The following is an 18,692-nucleotide window of genomic DNA, read 5'->3' on the forward strand; positions in this document are numbered from 1 at the left end:
GGTATTAAGAGCTTAACATCCTTGGGCCCCACAGGAAATTGATTGTATGCAAACGAAAATTTAGAATTGTTATGATTAGTTCAAAACCCTCTCAACTATGTTAATTTTTCTCTTCCTTAATAGGAGAAAACATCACAGAATAATCAGCAGGTTTATCAAGAAAAGGACTAGCATTGTACCCCGTAGATGGGTGAAGTAGGCTCTAGGTTGGACTTGTCTCTAAGTAGCTGGGCGTCCGCAGACAGTCCCTCGGCCTCTCCAGACTTCTCCACTTGTAAATGCAAAGGCATGGTTCAGATAGCTATGACATTTTCTCTGGCTCTAAGGTTCTGATTCAATTTCAAGGCCAGAAACTGAAATACACAGTTAAGCCACTAGAGGGGAGGAACAAATGATTTACTACTAATTTCAAATAACTTTTAAAAATCATTTAACAGTTAAAAAAAAAAAAAAAAGAAGATGAAGACCCTGTTCCCTCTGTGTTTACAGAATAGTGGTCTGATTTCCGTTGTTCCTGTTACCTCCTTTCAAGTATAGGATTTTAATGGAAAATAGCATAAATAGTTAAAATTTGATGTTATTAAAATATTTTCTGAAAAATGGTAGCACTCAGGATAAAAATGGAAGAACTTAATGTAATTAGTTTCAGATCATACATTGTGCATGGATACACAATGCTATACAAAAATGGACATCAGAAAAGTTACAAGAAGTTTTGGATAAGACATGACAATGACCACAGATTGTGGTAAATAAGTACGTGGAAGCCAGTTTTGAGTTGTTCTGTTTGTCAAATTCTACTAGCTCCTTCTCTGATTCCTTAAAATACAAACTGAAGTCTTGCTGAAGTGCTTACAAAATCTGGGCTAAAATCCTTCCAGCAGCCCTTATAGATTACACCCAGACACAAATTCCATGGGTTGAAGTCATGATTACAGGGAATTCATGGCAGAGGGTGTCTGAAATTCACTGAAGAGGCAACGTGCCCCAAATTCAAATGGTTATTTATTATGATTTTAACTTTGCTTATTAAATGTGTACTTAACATTTTAATGTTTATCATGTGTGTAAATAAGTATCTTAAGAGTTAATGGATTCTTAGGCAAGAACAATGCTATTTAAAAATTAGCTGAAACTAAGGTGAGCTCAAGGGGTTTGTAAAGTCAGTGTAAGAACTTTCATTTGCAATAAAAAATTCAAATGAGGGATTAAGAAGTACTCAGACATTTTATATCTAAGCAGGCTCATTCGTCAGCAAAATTTTCAGAAAATTATTTTGTGTTACCAGTTCATTACAAAAATATTAAAATAGAACTCACTTTTCCATCCTTAGATGTGCCTGCAACTTGTCCTGTGGCTATCGTGATCCTATCAGGATGAACTGCAAGGCTAAAAAGAGATATTTAAAAAACATCTACCGTTTAAAGGTAAGCTTCACTCTTCCCTTGAGCAAATATAATCTGGTCAAAAATTTAAAAGTAAGATATACACAGTGCCTAACTTCTTACAGTCATGATAAATTCTCTAAGCACCTCATTTCATTTCATCTTAATTCCTTTATCTATAGAGGATTTTCAAATTCAAAGAAAAAGCACCCTCTGCTTGGGAAACACCATTTCAATCTCAGAACCACTTCATTAGTATACAATCTTTATTAAGAAGTCATTTGAGTATCTCAAATAGCAAAAGCATCATCTTTTTCCAACAGCATTTTAATAACTGACCAGGGAGTCAGGATAAATAGAAATACATAAATCCATCTATTCATCCATCATCTTTTCCAGATACATAAAATCGCTACCAAAGGTATAAATGAATTATAGGAATAGCAGACCCTGACATACACGAGGCAAAACATTTTCATTAAAAAATAAAGACCCAAATTAGAAGCCGTTAGCACGAGAAGGCCTCCAGATAGGGGTCTGTTAGAGCTATTTGTTTAGGGAGCATGGTTGGTTAAGATGATGTGTTATAAGGATAGAAAACTAAAAAGGTGTCTTAGAGAGTAGGCTACCCAGAACACAAAGAAGAGTTTTCCCCAAAGATCCTATTTTCTCAGATCCCTTTCTTTCTCTTTAGTTATATCCCATCACTGAACCCTTTCTGCCAATGCTCTTCCCACAGGTGTCAGAGGAATCCCGGTTTTGAGGACTCACCACTTCACGTCATCATTATGGCCCGTGTAATGCCGCTGAAGCTGCTCCTCCACATTGTACAGCACGACCACGGACGCGATGAAATACACAGTCTCGCCCGTTGGAAGCAAGTACAGGTTGTTACGACAGTCTCGACCCCTGTACCCATAGCTTCGTGTACGTCAAGACAAAATAAAAAATATGTTTTTTAAAAGTAAAAAATAAAGTAAAATAAAATAAAAACCCAACTCTTTCACGGGCTCTATTTTCTTGTCTTTCATTTTCTTCTTCTTGGAAGCTCGTTCATGTTCCCAAATCTCATACTATGAAGGCTCCAGCAGCTTTATTTCAAGAACGCTAGTCATACGGCTGACTCAGATTTTTGTGGCTTAGATTTTGTGGGAGCTTTTTCGTTTTCTTTTTTGGAAAGGGTATTCTACCTGTGCTACATGTCCATTTAATATAAGCCATATACTGTATTTCCTTCATTTAGTCCTGGGTTCATCCTCATGTTCCTTCTTTAATTAGTCGGTGTTAACTTGAAGTTAGGCCCCAAGGTTAGCCAAGTCCCTACTGGCTGAGGGGGCAATGCTAGTCTTTCCTTCCAGGGTACCCCTCTTTCTTTCTTTGGGTTTAAAAACTTTGTGCCAGCATGGTTTAGTTACATGATTTTCTACAGCTGAATTTCGATAAAAGCATTCATCGACTGATTACTTCGTGTAAGACTTAATCAATGAATAAAGGATACACCCATTCCAGCTTAAGTCTCTTCGTTGGTAGTTCTACTTTTGCTTCCAAGCTGTAAGAATCCACTTGATCTTTGGGCATGTGCATGGTAACAGGGCGTCCACGAAGAAACATTTTTACATATCCTTCTTCTATGAAAAGAACAAAGAGGTCAGTAGGATACCTCAGTGCCCAGCGTACCTGAAAAAAGGTTATATGTTCTCTAGCCTTTCAATGGGAAAGCGGAAACTTTGCCCTTTATGTCCTTTCTGGTTAAAGTCCTAGGGAAAACTACCTAAAACACAAACGGTTTGAAACAAAATTTTTCATCTTGTTTGCCTTTGACATTCTGCTTACTTAAGTAATGTAAGAAATTGTAAAAGGCAGGAAAGAACTGGATTCCAACAATTATTTTCCATGAGAGATTTTAGTGCTTACGTTTCCTCATCAGGAGGGGGAAAAATGCCACCCCCCCCCCAAAAATTACAACTAACACAAGAAATCCACTTAAATTCTTTATTGAGTTCAATGCATATACAATGTCAGTATCAAAATTCATAAAATATCTTTCAATATTTAAATTGGTGTGTTATAGCGCAATGTAAAAATGTGTCTTTATGTATCTTTTACACTGGACACTTCTTTCAAGTGTAAAGAACACAAAATCAGCAGAAGTACATGCTGGGATGCATGCAGGAGGAAAATGCTCAAAGAAAAGCTAGAAATAGAAAACCAGAGAACAAAAGACCCATTAGAGAGAGAAACTGGGAAATAAACCTTTCTTAAACAAACATTTTTAATAACAAAATAACTTATGATGTTTTGATAAATTATAGGGATGAAAGTAAAACCCAATAACATATGGACAAGGGGCAACTCCTGGACTTTTAAAAAGAAACGACTTCGGGTTTTCTGGCTACAGTTTTCAGGATATAATAAGACCAAAGAAAATGTCTTGTGAGCTCTTGATGAATTCTGTTCTGATTCAGAACTCACTGCATTCTGATGCTTCACTGCAGATCAAAGGACTGGGTCTTAATGGCATTTAAATTGGGCAGTTGGGACCACGGATATCTGTACATCACTCAACAGAAAAATCCTCCGCAGAGAGGAAATTGCTGAGGAAGTCATAAAGTAATTATAGTGTCGTAAGTACCACATTTACAAATTAGTTTTGTAAGTCTTATTCCTAAGGATTTGCAAACAATGCCACATGCAACATTGCTTGGAAGTTGAGAGGCCATCCCACTTTTATGTTATGGTGTGCGTGCAAGTCAGGTCATAAATGCATGCGATACACTCTTCACTCCTGCACACAGCGTGCCAGCTGCTCTGTTCTGTGATCCGCCTCCCCAGCTCCGCTGGGACTAGCCCATCTGAGGCCCACGGCACTGCAGGCCTTCTCATCACCCCGCCCCCCGCCCCGGTCATCCTAGATGCTGCTGCCAAACCTGTCAAGGCCCACAATGGATTCAGAATCCTTCTCCCACTCTCTTACCTGCTGGACCCAAAGCTCTAACTGCCCTGCCCCGCTATTCCCGTACGTGACCTCACTGGCCACAGCTACCCCCCACCCCGTGGAACCTTCTCTCTCTCTGCCACCTGCACACCACTCCGTGCCTCTACCCATGCTCGCCTCAGCTGACCTCTTCCCTTCCTTAATCCCTCACCTGAGTCTCAGCTCATCAGACAGTGTGGCTACCTCAGCTGCAGACCCTAAAAGCACCCGGCAGACCGATAGAAGGGGGACAAGGAGGGGTGGGTGTGACAGCTTAAGTGACAAGCGATTCCGTTAATTCTCTTTGTAAGGGGAATCACGGAATGCAGATTCCGAATAAAGGGAATATAATGCCATCCCACAGCACACACAAGAAGCCTAGTAGGGCTGCATGTGATCAACGTAAGTGACACATCTACTTGAGTATATGGTTGTTATGTGCTGGTAAAGTCCTTATGATGGAGGTTTGCTCACTGGGCAGTTCTACATCACCGGACTGGGCAAAAAAGCGCTGGAGTTAGCCTTGGCACTGTTTTGTACTGGTAAGTCAGACATTCTACAACTAAAATGAAAAACGCAGCAAGGGAAAGCAATGTTTTTTTTTTGTTTTTTGGGGTTTTTTTTTTTTCAGGCATATTAGGATAACAGCACACACCCACCAAACCCAAAGGTGCTAGAGGGAGCGGCCAGCAGCAGTGCAGGTTTCAAACAGTGGGGCATCCAGGGGTTGCCCTATAGCTCTCTTAAGGTTCACACAGATTTTAAAAAGAGTTCCTATAATCAGCCAATAATCCATCAAGATCCAATTTATAGCTACTCATTAAAACCCACCCCAGTAAATGCTCAGGAATGCTTTTAACTTCCAACGAATCAAAGTGGTTTGCATCACAAAAACATTTTCATACAAGGAGACTATCTGTTGGCCTGTATGAAAAGAGTTTCTGCAGCCTGGGTCACAGCTTTGCTCAGAGAGCTATGAGGTTTCAGAAATGCCGCCTACCTTTGCAGTGTGTCACCCGGCGTTTCCCTTGTGATTTCGGAGACAGAGACAGAAGTGCTGGGTAAAGAGACGATGGGGCACTGCAAGAGTGACTGGCCTGCCCGGGAGCACTCCCGAGCCCTCAGGCCGAGAGGCTCCCGGCCCCCTGCTAGAAAAACCTGGACACATTTCGGGGATTCTGACAAGTGCACTCCAGACCTAGCTCTGCAGGCTTAGGGTGATTACATTTTCAGTGAGTAATTTCATGCTTCTTGAAAACGAAATGAATACTGAAGCACATGCGGATAAATAGGAAAGTCCGACTTTCATGTTTCAATTGTGCACTTAAGGGGGAAAAAAACCTTGGAAAATTAAATGAATTTATTTAACCCGTTGCACACTTGTCAATGATTTTGCGTTTTTAAACACACTTTCAAATAAGGTTACTATTCTCAAAATAGCAGCTCCCTTATTATAAAATGTGTTAGAAAAGACATATAGAAAGATATATATGAACTATTAGTTTGCAGTTTAGGAAATCAAAGGCAGAAAAAGAAAAAAAAAGTTGCTTTTAGACAAAGTTATAACTGGATGCATCAGAAACTTTCCCCTTCAGAGAAATGTAAATGTTGATGATGGGGGGGGGAGCCCCATTAGTAAGGAAGAGATAACAAAGCAACAGGAGTCTTTTAACCTAGAACTTTTGTTTCAGTATAATGGCAGCTCACTCTTCCTCCTTACTGATGTATCTTGAATCGGTTTAAAGGGGGTGAGTAAAGGGTTTAGTCTTTAGGACCATTTTCTGGGTGGTCTCTGTATGACGTGAGCCATCAGACCCCCAGGTACAGGCTGACAGTGAGCGCTCAGCCCCCAGTCCTGCCACATGGACCCCCATGTTCTGCCCGTCCCAGCTGCCCCTGAATAACTACTTCTTATCGCCCCTGAAGTCCTGAGGTGACTGAGGGACGCCCGCACCAACATTCAATCAGCCTTACCTGCGCTGAAGACCGGCTCCTTGGGTTTGCTGTGGAGATAAAACCAAACCAGTTTGTAAAGGGAGGCTGGGGGTGGCGGTTAGTCTCATTCACAGAAGACCCCACACCCCACTAGCTGCCGCAGTTTGTCACACGGATGCTGTTAAAAAGAAAAACAAAACCATGTAACTGCAAAGAGGAGGAACGTAAGCAAAAGTGTCCAAAACCAGGTGCCAGAGACGACAATCCCGACTTTACCACCAAAGATGTGCTTTTTATGAGAACAGATAAAGGTTTGGAGACGGAAAACATGTGGCTCATCACGACGGGAACAGCCCTGCCTAAATGTGTAGAAAGGTTTGTTTTCCTTCTCCACGCTCTTCTGGCAGATTATCTGAAGAACTTACTTAAAACTAGCAAACTCCCGTCACAGGGGCTTTGGGGAGAGAGCTTTTAGCGTCCAGCTGCCAGCAGGGATGGGTACGGGGTGGGCGGGGGGAAGATGAAGGGGTGGGAGAGAGGGAAGAATAAGGAATGTCAGGGTGTGGCCACATCCTGGGACATGTGGGGATCCCCACTGTGGGCCTTGGCCAGGCCGAGACCCCCCATGACTGCACCTGGGAAACCAGAACCCCACTGTGTTCAAGTTCACACCACCAGGGACTGAGGTCATCCCTAGGGGCAATCCTCCCACAGGACGAGCCTGCATGGGGAGTCCCCCCAAGTGCAGGAGGGCACAGCCCTCCCCGTGACAACCTGACAGCCGCCTGTGGGAAGACTGTCACCTCGTGCCAGACAAGGGAAGGGACTCCCAAGCACGGCAGGAAGTGCGTCCCGTTCAAACACAGAGCCAGTGCTTGAAGCCAAGCCTGTGAGACTCCGATGTCTATGCCGTCTTCCAAGGTACCCCTACCCCACCAGAGTACCTCCCGCTTTAAGATGTGGAAAAGACACGGTAAATAAACGAAACCCGTCCCAAAGAGGGCTGGGAGAACTGTGAACCTGCAGAGGCGCCTACATTTTTTGTGCGTACATGTTGAAAAACACATACTGGAGCAGATACGGTCCTAATGTTACTTTTCTCCTTCATTTTAAACTTGAAATACACTGAGAAACACCACCAGTAAAAACTACCCCTAATCCCATGATGTAATAAATGATATTATTTATTAATGGCCTTGATTTTCAGATAATTTTATGAGTATATGGCGGGAAACTCTTTACTGATGCTTTAAGAGTGGTTTACTGTGTTTCAAGTAGGTGGATCTGCTATGGGCTGAGATTTCTGCATGCGAACCACTGGTCACTGAAAATAGTACTCTGCAGGCCCCGCACACCATTTAACACAAAAGCCTAACTTCCATCAGCCCTGAAGGCCCAAAACAACCTCTGTGGACCCCGACATTTTTCCGATCTCATCCTCCTGTCTCTCCCCTCAGTCACAGACTTCCAGACACTCTGTCCCTGCTGTCCCGAGACTGGGCCAGCAGCTCCCAAGCCCGGTGTGGACCCCAGCTTCCCACCCCCCTGGAGAGCGCATGGCCGGGCGTGTGCTCAGAGCCGCCCCGAGAGGCCTTCTTCGATGCTCCACTCTGCGGCCTCCTCGGTCCTGCTCACCACGCCCCGCCTGGCTTTATCTGTATTAATCTGTCTCTCCCCAGAAGCGCAGGAGGGCAGAGATCTTTGCTCACGACCGCGTCCCGGGGCCTGTAACAGTCTTCAGCTGCTGCCTGGAAGCTGGTAAGGTCTGGAGCCCTCCCTGCCTCTGATCCCAGCTGGCCCCGTGGGTGTGCGTCTGGCCGGGGGCGCTGGGGGCTGTCCCGACAGCCCTGCTGCCCCCCACCTCCCCCGAGGTAGCCGGTACTTCCTGGCGCCTGGCGTTTCTCGCTGTCCTCCCGGTCAGTCCTCAGTCTTTACTGCGCCATCACGGCATGCAGTCCCTCCAGGGCCCCCTCTCAGCATCTTCGTCCCTCCTTCGGGGTGGTACCCACACAAGGCCCAGTGTGGAGCATCCCTCCCGGTCCTCGGGCTGGGCCCTCGGCAGGTGCCATGCCTGGGCTCAGAAAGGGTGGCTTCAGAACTCCTGTCCTGCTCCCAGGCTCTGTCACAAGCTCACCGAAGGTCTGTGGAAAAGGGGTACGTGTGTGTGAAGGTTCCCTTTGTGCCTGGGGCTCCCGAGAGTTCTACACCACTCGGCCTCTCGGGATTCTACAAGCTGTCAGCTCCTTTCTTCTTACAACCATTCCTCCTCTCCTGCAGCTCTGCCAAAGATCACGGCGGCCAGGGCAGTCCCTCCTAAGAGGGGCTGGTCACTTTTGGGGCTGGAGTTCGTCATATCACTCGGTGACCTCGGATCCACGGCGGGCTCACCTGGCTTGTTCTCGTCGTTGGGGGGAGTGACACTCTTGTGATTTTCTAAGCAGGAGCGTTAAGTCTTAACTGCAACTTTTATATCTTATTAGATTCACAGGCAGGGCAAGGACACAAGAGGAAAAGCTAAAACAGAAGATTACAAAGCAAACCTACTGGTTAGGTAAGCCAGGCAGGGAATTAGAAGACAGGAATGTTATTTTTCCATCATGACTTTGATCACAAAAGCAGAAAGATGCCAAGTCCATGAAACAGACATAAGCAATCTGGAACCCTCCCTAGAGATAGAAAAGAGCAATTACAGATCATCTTCCTCTTAGAAAGAGAACATCCATAGGGGAATTTGAACTTCAAATACAGGGAAGCCAGTGGAATTCTGATGTTGAAGAAGATGGATGAAAGATTAGTTAAAAGACCAGGAAAAGGCAGCTGAGTGTTAACAGCTAAAGGTCACTGAGAGGTACCAGGCACTGAAGTTCTCATAGTTCTTTACACCTTGCTCTCAACTATGCCTTACCTTTTGGGTATTACAGGTATTGTATTTAGAAAACATACTATCGCTAGGCTTCGTTATTTTAGAAAGTTCAATTTTTATAGAAAGATATACTATACTTACTTTAGAACCCACGATTCCTGCCCACATACCACCCTCCTGAAAGGCAAGAAGCCTGGGAAAAGGTACTATTCCAACTCACACATGCACGTCTGATAAATACAAACCTATAAAATGACAACAAATCTTTCCAACTATTGACAGAAGGGCAAACCCACAGAACATGTGATGACGAGGATCCAAAGTTAAGGATGCTGTGGCCCCAGGTCAAAATCAGTGAATGGCAGCCGCGCGCCGATCACCTGTCCGATCTTGAACTCACCGTCAATAGAGCTGAGCGTGGGCCCTTCAGACCCAGCACACTGGAAACACGCTCGGCTTGTGAGCTCACTTGGAACGGGAGACGACTGCCTCTCAAGGTGTGGTATAATTTGTCCCTGGGCACCCATTCCTTAAATGGTCTAAATGGAAAACTGAAGTGGGGGACTTGGCACTGCCTCTGCCGCCAGGGTGTGGTTCTTGGGGGCGGGGGGAGAGTGAATAAACTCTGGGACCAGAATGAGGCTCCATCCATCCCTGTCCGAGTGTGGAGTCAGCGCAGATGTTCCCCACCCTGAAGCCCAGGACTGAAGTAAGCCCAGAGGAGAGAAAGGATTTCCCTTCTGGCAAGCACACCCTCGTCTCTTGGCTATTCCGGCCTCAGGCTGCTGGGCCCAATATCTCCAAAATGAACCACGGTGCAATCCAGTGCGGGTCTTTTTACTGCTCTGTTTTTGGCAGGAAGGAGATTTGCTGAAAGAGCTTGGCTGTACACTCCCTAAAGCTGGAAGGTTCGGGAGACTCTCCTAACTAGAAGCAGTACCTGGGGGTCACGGAGGACGTGAGGAAGCCTGGAGCCTTCACCAGACCAGTAGCTGGATCTAGAGGCAGTAGGAGGAAACCAGACAGTTGGCCCAAAGAAAAACTCCCACCCGGAGCTGTGAGCTCACACCACGAAGCAGCTATAATCACCCAAGTCACATGTTATCCCCGAAAACGTTCACTGTGGACTCTGGTTGCCGGGACTGTCAAAAGTGGCTGTTTCCCCTTCATCTGATATCATTCAGATGACTCACTGTGGGCTGGGTGTTTGTAAGGGGGAGAGTCCAGCCAAGAACTCGTTCAGACTCAGATGCAACGAGTATTCCCTGCACTGCTCCTCTGCGGTGGGATCCGCGCTTAGCACATTCGTATCTGTTACTAATTTACCCCAAGGTCCTGAAAGCCGGTCTCCGACACATGGGTGACGCATGTAACCGGGAGCTCTGGAGACGGGAATTAGGGCAGACTGACAGTGGCCAAATGCTTCCGAGCAGAGATACTTGCTTTACAAAATGATTAATAAGGCCTGATCGAGGAGGAGACCGTTCCAAAGTCAAACATGTTTTTTCCCTGCAACTTATTCATCTACAAAAATGGTACCTCTCGGCATACATACCATGACTCCTTCTGAAAATGACTTCACTTGATGAAATGTGATCCCTGCTGGGAGTCAAGATACTCTGCTACGTAAATAATGATTCTTTTTATAAATTGCCCTTAAGTAAGCAGCTGTTAACTGTAAGTAGGGTCATTCAGGAACCATCTATTTAAAATATTTAGAAGTTGCTACTGGGGACAAAAACTACTGCTTCATAGACATTTCCAACCAATACTTCCAGTTTAACGTGGCAGAAGGAGCACAGGGTTTTTTGTTTTTTGGTTGCACTGGGTCTTAGTTGAGGCTCGCGGCCTCCTTAATTGCAGCACGTGGGCTCCTTAGTTGCAGCAGGCGGGCTCCTTAGTTGCGGCTCCAGGCCTCCTTAGTTGTGGCAGGCGGGCTCCTTAGTTGTGGCATGTGAACTCTTAGTTGCAGCATGTGGGATCTAGTTCCCTGACCAGGGATCAAACCCAGGCCCCCTGCACTGGAAGCGCGGAGCCTTACCCACTGCACCACCAGGGAAGTCCCAGGAGCACAGATTTTGAAGGCAGTTGGATTCGTGTTTTATTTGGGCAAATCATTTTACCTCCATAAACTTTAGATTCTTTCATCTACAAAAATGGGACTAAAACCACTGTGAGGCATAGGGTACCAGCAGGATCGTATATAACATGTGACAAAGTATCTAACACACGGTTATTAATTAATATTACTTCCCTCTTCCTCCTAATTTCACTGACAATAACCTATCAATACATGTATGTACTTTTGAGCTCTTCACCTAACAGCCTCAAAACTAAAACAAAATAAAGAATACCATACCAGCACTTATTATTTTAACATTTGTTAAAAACTAAATGACCCCTTGGCTTAAAGAGTGAAACAATCTTTTCATTTGAAAAAAAAAAAAAAAGATTCATTTAAATCACCTAATTTCCAACGTTTCGGAATCCAAAATGTAGTGTTAAAATCATCTACCAATAGGTGGTGCTGTTTGCATAGTTCTTAAATGACTATGGTTTTAAAATCTAAGTACAGTATATAGGTAACATCCTTTCATTTATTCAGCGAATGTTTATTGAGCACTTACTGTGTGCCAGAACTGTGCAAAGTGCTAGGAATATAAAGAAGAAAAAATGACATAGCTCTGCCCTCCCAAAGCTTAAGGGGGCGGGGGTGGGGGGGGGGCGGAATGTGTGGGAAGCCCCTGGGGGGTGGGGAGGGAGGAGTTACAGTTACAGATAAAGTTAATGGGCAGGAACAAAGCAATCTGGAAGGCAGCTACCTCAGACCTGGGCGCTCAGGCAGGCTTCCCAGAGAAAGGGGCATCCTGAAGGATTAGCTGGAGTTCTCCTCCTGCCAAGTTTCCAGACACATACATATGCCACTTAGGACAAGGGACAAACCTCCACTTACTAAGTGTTAAAAAGTGTAATTCATCAAGCTCTGCATTTGTTTGGTTTTGGTATCTGTTTGATTTTCCAATACTACAATAAAAAGATTTTTCTAGGGGCTTCCCTGGTGGCACAGTGGTTGAGAGTCCGCCTGCCGATGCAGGGCACATGGGTTCGTGCCCCGGTCCGGGAAGATCCCACATGCTGCGGAGCGGCTGGGCCCGTGAGCCATGGCCTCTGAGCCTGCGTGTCCGGAGCCTGTGCTCCGCAACAGGAGAGGCCACGGCAGTGAGAGGCCCGCGTACCGCAAAAAAAAAAAAGATTTTTCTACATATGCTATCTTCTTACTTTCATTTGGGTTTCTTTAATGAAGGCTGAGTTTGAATATCTTTTTTTTTTTTTTTAATTTATTTATTTATTTTTGGCTGTGTTAGGTCTAAGTTTCTGTGTGTGGGCTTTCTTTAGTTGCGGCGAGCGGGGGCCACTCTTCATCGCGGTGTGCGGGCCTCTCACTGCCGCAGCCTCTCTCGTTGTGGAGCACAAGCTCCAGACGCGCAGGCTCAGTAGTTGTGGCTCATGGGCCTAGTCGCTCCGCGGCATGTGGGATCTTCCCAGACCAGGGCTCGAACCCGTGTCCCCTGCATCGGCAGGCAGACTCTCAACCACTGCGCCACCAGGGAAGCCCTGAATATCTTTTCCTTAGTTAATTGGCTACTCGTATTTCTTTCTCAGCGAACTGTCTCTGTTCAAACCTTTTACCCACTTTCCGATTGAGTTAACTTGTCCTTTCCCTCGCTGGTGTGTGTTGTGACCTTTGGAAATGAAGGACATTGGCCCTCTTCAGTTGTGGGTGTCATTCGTATTTGTTGAGAGGATGAGTCTTCGTGGGCTTTTCCTTCCCACTTCCCGCCAAGCCTTACGCTCTGTTCTGCACATGGTAGGTACTCAGTGAGTCAAACAGTGCTGGGAAAGGGTATGAGTAAGGTGAGAGAAATCTTCAGAATTTCTGATTCCGCCCTTTTCAGGTTGGGGTGAGATCAGAAATGGGAGTTGGAGAATTCTGGAATGTCCCAAAAAAGAGAGGCACTCAAGGGCTTCCCTGGTGGCGCAGGGGTTGAGAGTCCACCTGCCGATGCAAGGGACGCGGGTTCGTGCCCCGGTCCGGGAAGATCCCACATGCCGCAGAGCGGCTGGGCCCGTGAGCCATGGCCACGGAGCCTGCGCGTCCGGAGCCTGTGCTCCGCAACGGGAGAGGCCACAACAGTGAGAGGCCCGCGTACCGCAAAAAAAGAAAAGAGAGGCACTCAAGATTGGGGAGTGGGGTGAGCAAAGGTGTACAAACATCAGCTCCGACTCTGGGATGGAGAAGGCAAATATCAGTACTCACACCATCTACGGAGCACCAACGTCGGCCAGCCCCACGCTACGCACACCATCTTGTTTAATCCGCACAACAGCCCTGAGAGGTAGGTATTAGTTTTTACTGGTGCTGAGGGAAACCCCAAAGAGGTTAAGTAACTAGTTCACAGTCACATAACAAAAGTGGCAGAGCTGGGATTAAAATTTGGTTATGGCTATAATGCCCCATCCGTCTACACTCTTTTTGTTATATTGATTGGGGTAAAACGAGTTGTTCAACAAATGTTTATTGGGTACCCACTGTATGCTGGGCATTGTTCTAGATGTTGGGCTGGTCTGACAGGACTAGAAAAGCCTTGTTGGTATCCAAACGTCCAACAAAAGTGCATTCGCCTAGATAAATAATGATCCACATCTGAAATAACGTTGTAAGAGTATATTTCCTGACACAAAGACATGATCATACAGCAAATGAAAAAGAGGGTTACAAAATGTATGCAGAAGAATATTCTTTATGTAAAAAGTATACCCTACACACATGCAACACCCTAGAAATAAAGTCTGGATGGAAACACAATAAAATGGTAGCTGTGAGTTCTCTGAGTGCTGAGATAATAGGGGATTTTCCTTTCCTCTGTTTTGTATATTTGGATATCCTAAAACACATGTTTACTTGTGTAATAAATAGATTACTACAAAAAGGAAAATAAATCCTGCTGGGGGAAAGTAAGAGCCAGTGTTGGAAGCTGTGGATATCAGGGTACAAGACAGGGTGAGGAGCCAGTAGATGAAGGACCTTGAACCCAGGCTGAAGATTAAGATTTACATTCCACCATCAGTGATGCTAAAGGAAAAGAAAAGCAATGCTGAGCCTTGAGGACCCTGAGGTGTCAATCAAAAGACTGCCTCACTGGTGTGCAGAAAAGGGAACCCTCCTGCATTGTTGCTGGGAATGTAAATTGGTGCAGCCACTATGGAGAACAGTACGGAGGTTCCTCAAAAAACTAAAAATAGAGTTGCCATATGATCCAGCCATTCCACTCCTGGGCATATATCTGGACAAAACTATAATTCGAAAAGATACATGCACCCCCTATGTTCATAGCAGCACTGTTTACAATAGCCAAGATGTGGAAGCAACCTGAATGTCCATCGACAGATGAATGGATAAAGAAGATGTGTGTGTGTGTGTGTGTGTAATGGAATATTACTCAGCATAAAAAAGAATGAAATAATGCCATTTGCAGCAATACGGATGGACCTAGAGATCATCATACTGAGTGAAGTCAGACAGAGAAAGACAAATACCATATGATATCACTTATATGTGGAATCTAAACTATGACATAAATGAACTTATCCATGAAACAGAAACAGACTCACAGACATAGAGAACAGACTTGTGGTTGCCGGGGGCGGCGGGTGGGGGTGGGCGGCAGGTAGGGATGGATTGCGAGTTTGGGATTAGCAGATACAAACTATTGTATATACAATGGATAACCAACAAGGACCTACTGTATAGCACAGGGAACTATATTCAATACCCTGTAATAAACCATAATAGAAAAGAATATACATATTATATTATTATAATTGTATATGTTATATATATAACGGAACCACTTGGCTGTACAGCAGAAACTAACACAACATTGTACATCAACTCTACTTAAATAAAATAAATTAAAAAAAACAAGACTGCCTCACTGAACGCTAGAGCTTAAAGAAGGATGGAGCTGAGAGTTCCGCTTAGGGTTCTGAACTTCACGGCCTGGATAAAGTAGCCAGTTGCACAACACAGAAGGGGATCTAAGGGAACACTTTTATGTGGCAGACGTCTTCATAATTTTGAAGCTTTCTTCATATTTGTTTACTCCAGAGATGGGCAGTTTATTTGTGTGTCACAAGGTTTCCAGCAGATGGCTGAAACATTTCTTGTTCTGACAAAATCAGCTCATACTGCAACAACTTTTTGATGGAAACAAAGTGTCTTGCTTACAAAGTTGATATATCCTATTCCAGTCAGAATTACAAAGGAGGAACCAGTTGGATAATTGAAACATTTTATCAGTCTAGCAACATCTAACATAAACTATGCATTACAAACAGTAGTTGTTTTTCTGTCTGATATAAAACATTTTTAAAAAAAAATTTTTAAAAAACCTCTCTTGGATTAGTCAACTGGCGACATTAGATAGTACAGGTTGTTTATCAGAATGTTATTGGCGATTCCCTATTTAAATTTAATAAATACTTCCTTATGACACAAATCACTGTATAACTGTTAATACTCACTTACAACCAATAATATATAAAGTGAATATTACATTGCCATATATTGCTTTTGTTCTTGTGAAAGTTTTGTCAGTACAAAGATTAATAAGGGCTGTTAAAATTCTGTGGCTCATTGCAAGCAAAATATTTTAAAATGTTAACTATGCTAAGATAAAAGTCTACAATGTCACAAGAGAAACTGTTGACTCTCACGGCCATTTCCAAAGAAAAGGAGATACAGGAGCACGAAAAGTGAAACTCTCAGGAATAACAGTTTCTATGAACACAGAACACGTGATTATTATTAAATAAATTAATGTATCTTGGAAAACGGGAATGCTTAGGACATCAAAAACACTGGTATTTTATGTTGGACAGTAAGAGCTGTACAGTTTATAGGGAGTGTAATTATTATTACTGAGGAATATAAATGTTGAAAGGAGCCTCCTAATTTTCACAGAAGTGCCAGGTGCCCTGGAGCCAGTGCTGTGTGTGGTGCGTGGTCACTGTGAGCGTTACAGCAGACAGCCTGCGACTGACACAAGTTAAAGCACTGCCCTGCGTGAAGGACTTGCTTCTGCAAATCAGGACAGACCCAAAGTTACACCTCACTCACTCACATTCTGATAAGCTTTCCTGTGAAGCTCGGGGCCTGCACACCAGCTCATTCTGATGTGACAGTAACAACCATGAGAATACATGGTCGGTCCTCTGCATCCGCAGGTTCTGCATCTGCGGAATTAAACACCCACAATCGTAGAGATCCATGGTTGGTTGAATCTGTGGATGCAGAGCCCACTGGCTAAAGGACTGGAGCGTCTGTCCTTGGTATGGGGGTGGGATCCTGGAACCAATCCCCCTCGGACAACCTGGGATGACTGTATAATACTTTATTTCTCCCCAACCAATTTTACATTTTGCCAAAATCCAGCTTGCACTCATAGGACTGTGTCCTGTGAATCTAAGTTAATATGTGTGAGACCAAAAATAGACTAATAATTTCATATGTCATCCACCACCTTCATCTTACCAATGAGGAAATGAAGTTCAGAATTTTGGAAAGCCTCATGAATTATTTTCTTCTACTCTGCACAGGTCTCAATTTATAACAGCTGCCATTACTGAGTGCCAAGTGCTACGATGGGTGTTTTCCTACCCAGTTAGCTCTCTGACAAGATTGAAGGGAATTAGGTATAAAATCCCTTTTTCACAGAGGGGAAAAACTGAGGCTCAGAGAAGTTAACTGGCCAAATTCGCTCACAAACCCAGATCTCCCTTTTAGTCCAGAGCCTGTGTCCTTTCCATTACATCTTGCTGTTTATAGTAACCAAACATGGACAATGTGTTAAAATGCAAGACAGCATTCTGGAACCATGAACAACGTAAGACAGCATCCTGGCACCATGGACAAATACTTGTGTGTGATGCAGAAGAGGTCACGCTGTCTTAGACCACCGAGGATCATGTTTAAAAGGGGAATGGCATCGAGGCCACCTCTCTATCCCTTTCTTTGCCTGCTTTAAGCCATGGGGACTGGGCATTGGTCCATTAGACTCCAGCTCTGATTCGGTACAAGGTCAAGGTAGCCCAAGAGTAGGGCTCTTCATATGGGGATGGAAAGGAAAGATGAAGGGAAATGGGCAGGCAGCAACAGAAGAACCAGCTTGACCTTCACCTCTATTGCTTCTCAGCTACTTCTTCCTTCTGTCGGCGTTCCTGCTGCCGTCATTCCCATGGGCCCCTAAAGGTGTCTGTCGGTACCAGCAATGACCTAAGAGAAGGCAGGAACTTTCTCTCTGAAGCTCCTTAGGTGCAACTCAACCAGTTCAGTGCTACGTGGGCCTCAACTACTATTCCTGGGCTCTAGTGAGACAAAGAATTTATGTTTAAATGGACGTGTTTAGTTGCCTGAATTATTTTTATAAAATGATTAGTAAATTTTCCCAGTCCTTCATTTCCAAATCAGAATTTCCTACGGTAGCATTAAAAAACAAAAAAAACCCTTTGTAAATATCTTTCATGGAAATATTTACCCAGCACACTTAGCAAAGCCATAGGATTTAAAAGATACAACAGATCTGGAGTTTGCACAATGCAGATTCTTTTTGGAAATTCTTAATACAAATCAGATGTGCAGAGAAGAAGCCAGGTTTTTAAGAACTGCCAAGATCTAGACATCTCAGGTCAACTTCCAAGCTTACGCTGAATTCAGAGAAGCCTAAAGGCCACCCTGCATCTCTCACTCACGCTCTGCTACCACTGTAACTACTTGGCCTTATTTCCAAGGTATTATCACCCAATTAGCATAATCTTCTGATAAGAAGTCCTATTAATAGTCTAAATTAGAAGACAACCCCAGGTTAGTGGTTTTGAGATTGTTAATGGACTGTGGACTTGACCTGCTAGAGATATGAGAGGCCCCTGTATCTCTTTCTATGAAACATATCTTTTAGGAATAAAACTGAAAAAGGGTTTAAGCTTCCTTTACAGGACTGAATCAGAATGGACTTACAAGCTTGGAAATTTTTCAGCCTGTGGGTTGGAGTCCACTGCTTTATGACTAAGCCTTCTCCTTACACGAACATTTGGAAAAAAACAAAACAAAACATGGTTAGCCTGTGAAGCTGAAATTCCTTCCTAAGCCTTGCTCAATAGAGAGAATAGAATTAAAGCACAATGTTTAAAAAGAGACAATAAAGTACATTGAGTGGATACATACAGAGACAGAGAAACTGATCTCAAATACACAATACATTCTTAAACATAAAACAAGCTCTCAGGGCTTCCCTGGTGGCGCAGTGGTTGAGAGTCCGCCTGCCGATGCAGGGGACACGGGTTTGTGCCCCAGTCCGGGAAGATCCCACATGCCGCGGAGCGGCTGGGCCTGTGAGCCATGGCCGCTGAGCCTGTGCGTCCAGAGCCTGTGCTCCGCCACGGGAGAGGCCACAACAGTGAGAGGCCCGCGTACCGC

General features: G+C 44.4%; 1 protein-coding gene across 2 annotated transcripts in view; it reads right to left on the reverse strand.

The window, feature by feature from the left end:
• Positions 1-18,692, reverse strand: part of EML1 (EMAP like 1) — a 141,616-nt gene that overhangs the window by 33,579 nt on the left and 89,345 nt on the right. For both annotated transcript variants that reach the window (XM_082839422.1, XM_082839421.1), the window contains exons 5-8: positions 6,334-6,362; positions 2,884-3,013; positions 2,157-2,306; positions 1,320-1,389 (exon numbers count right to left, since the gene is read on the reverse strand). In XM_082839422.1, coding sequence (XP_082695548.1) covers positions 1,320-1,389; positions 2,157-2,306; positions 2,884-3,013; positions 6,334-6,362 — 379 coding nt within the window. The remainder of the gene's footprint in view (positions 1-1,319; positions 1,390-2,156; positions 2,307-2,883; positions 3,014-6,333; positions 6,363-18,692) is intronic.

This window comes from Leucopleurus acutus (genome assembly GCF_964270905.1).
Source record: "Leucopleurus acutus genome assembly, chromosome: 1".
Classification (NCBI taxonomy): Eukaryota; Metazoa; Chordata; class Mammalia; order Artiodactyla; family Delphinidae; genus Leucopleurus; species Leucopleurus acutus.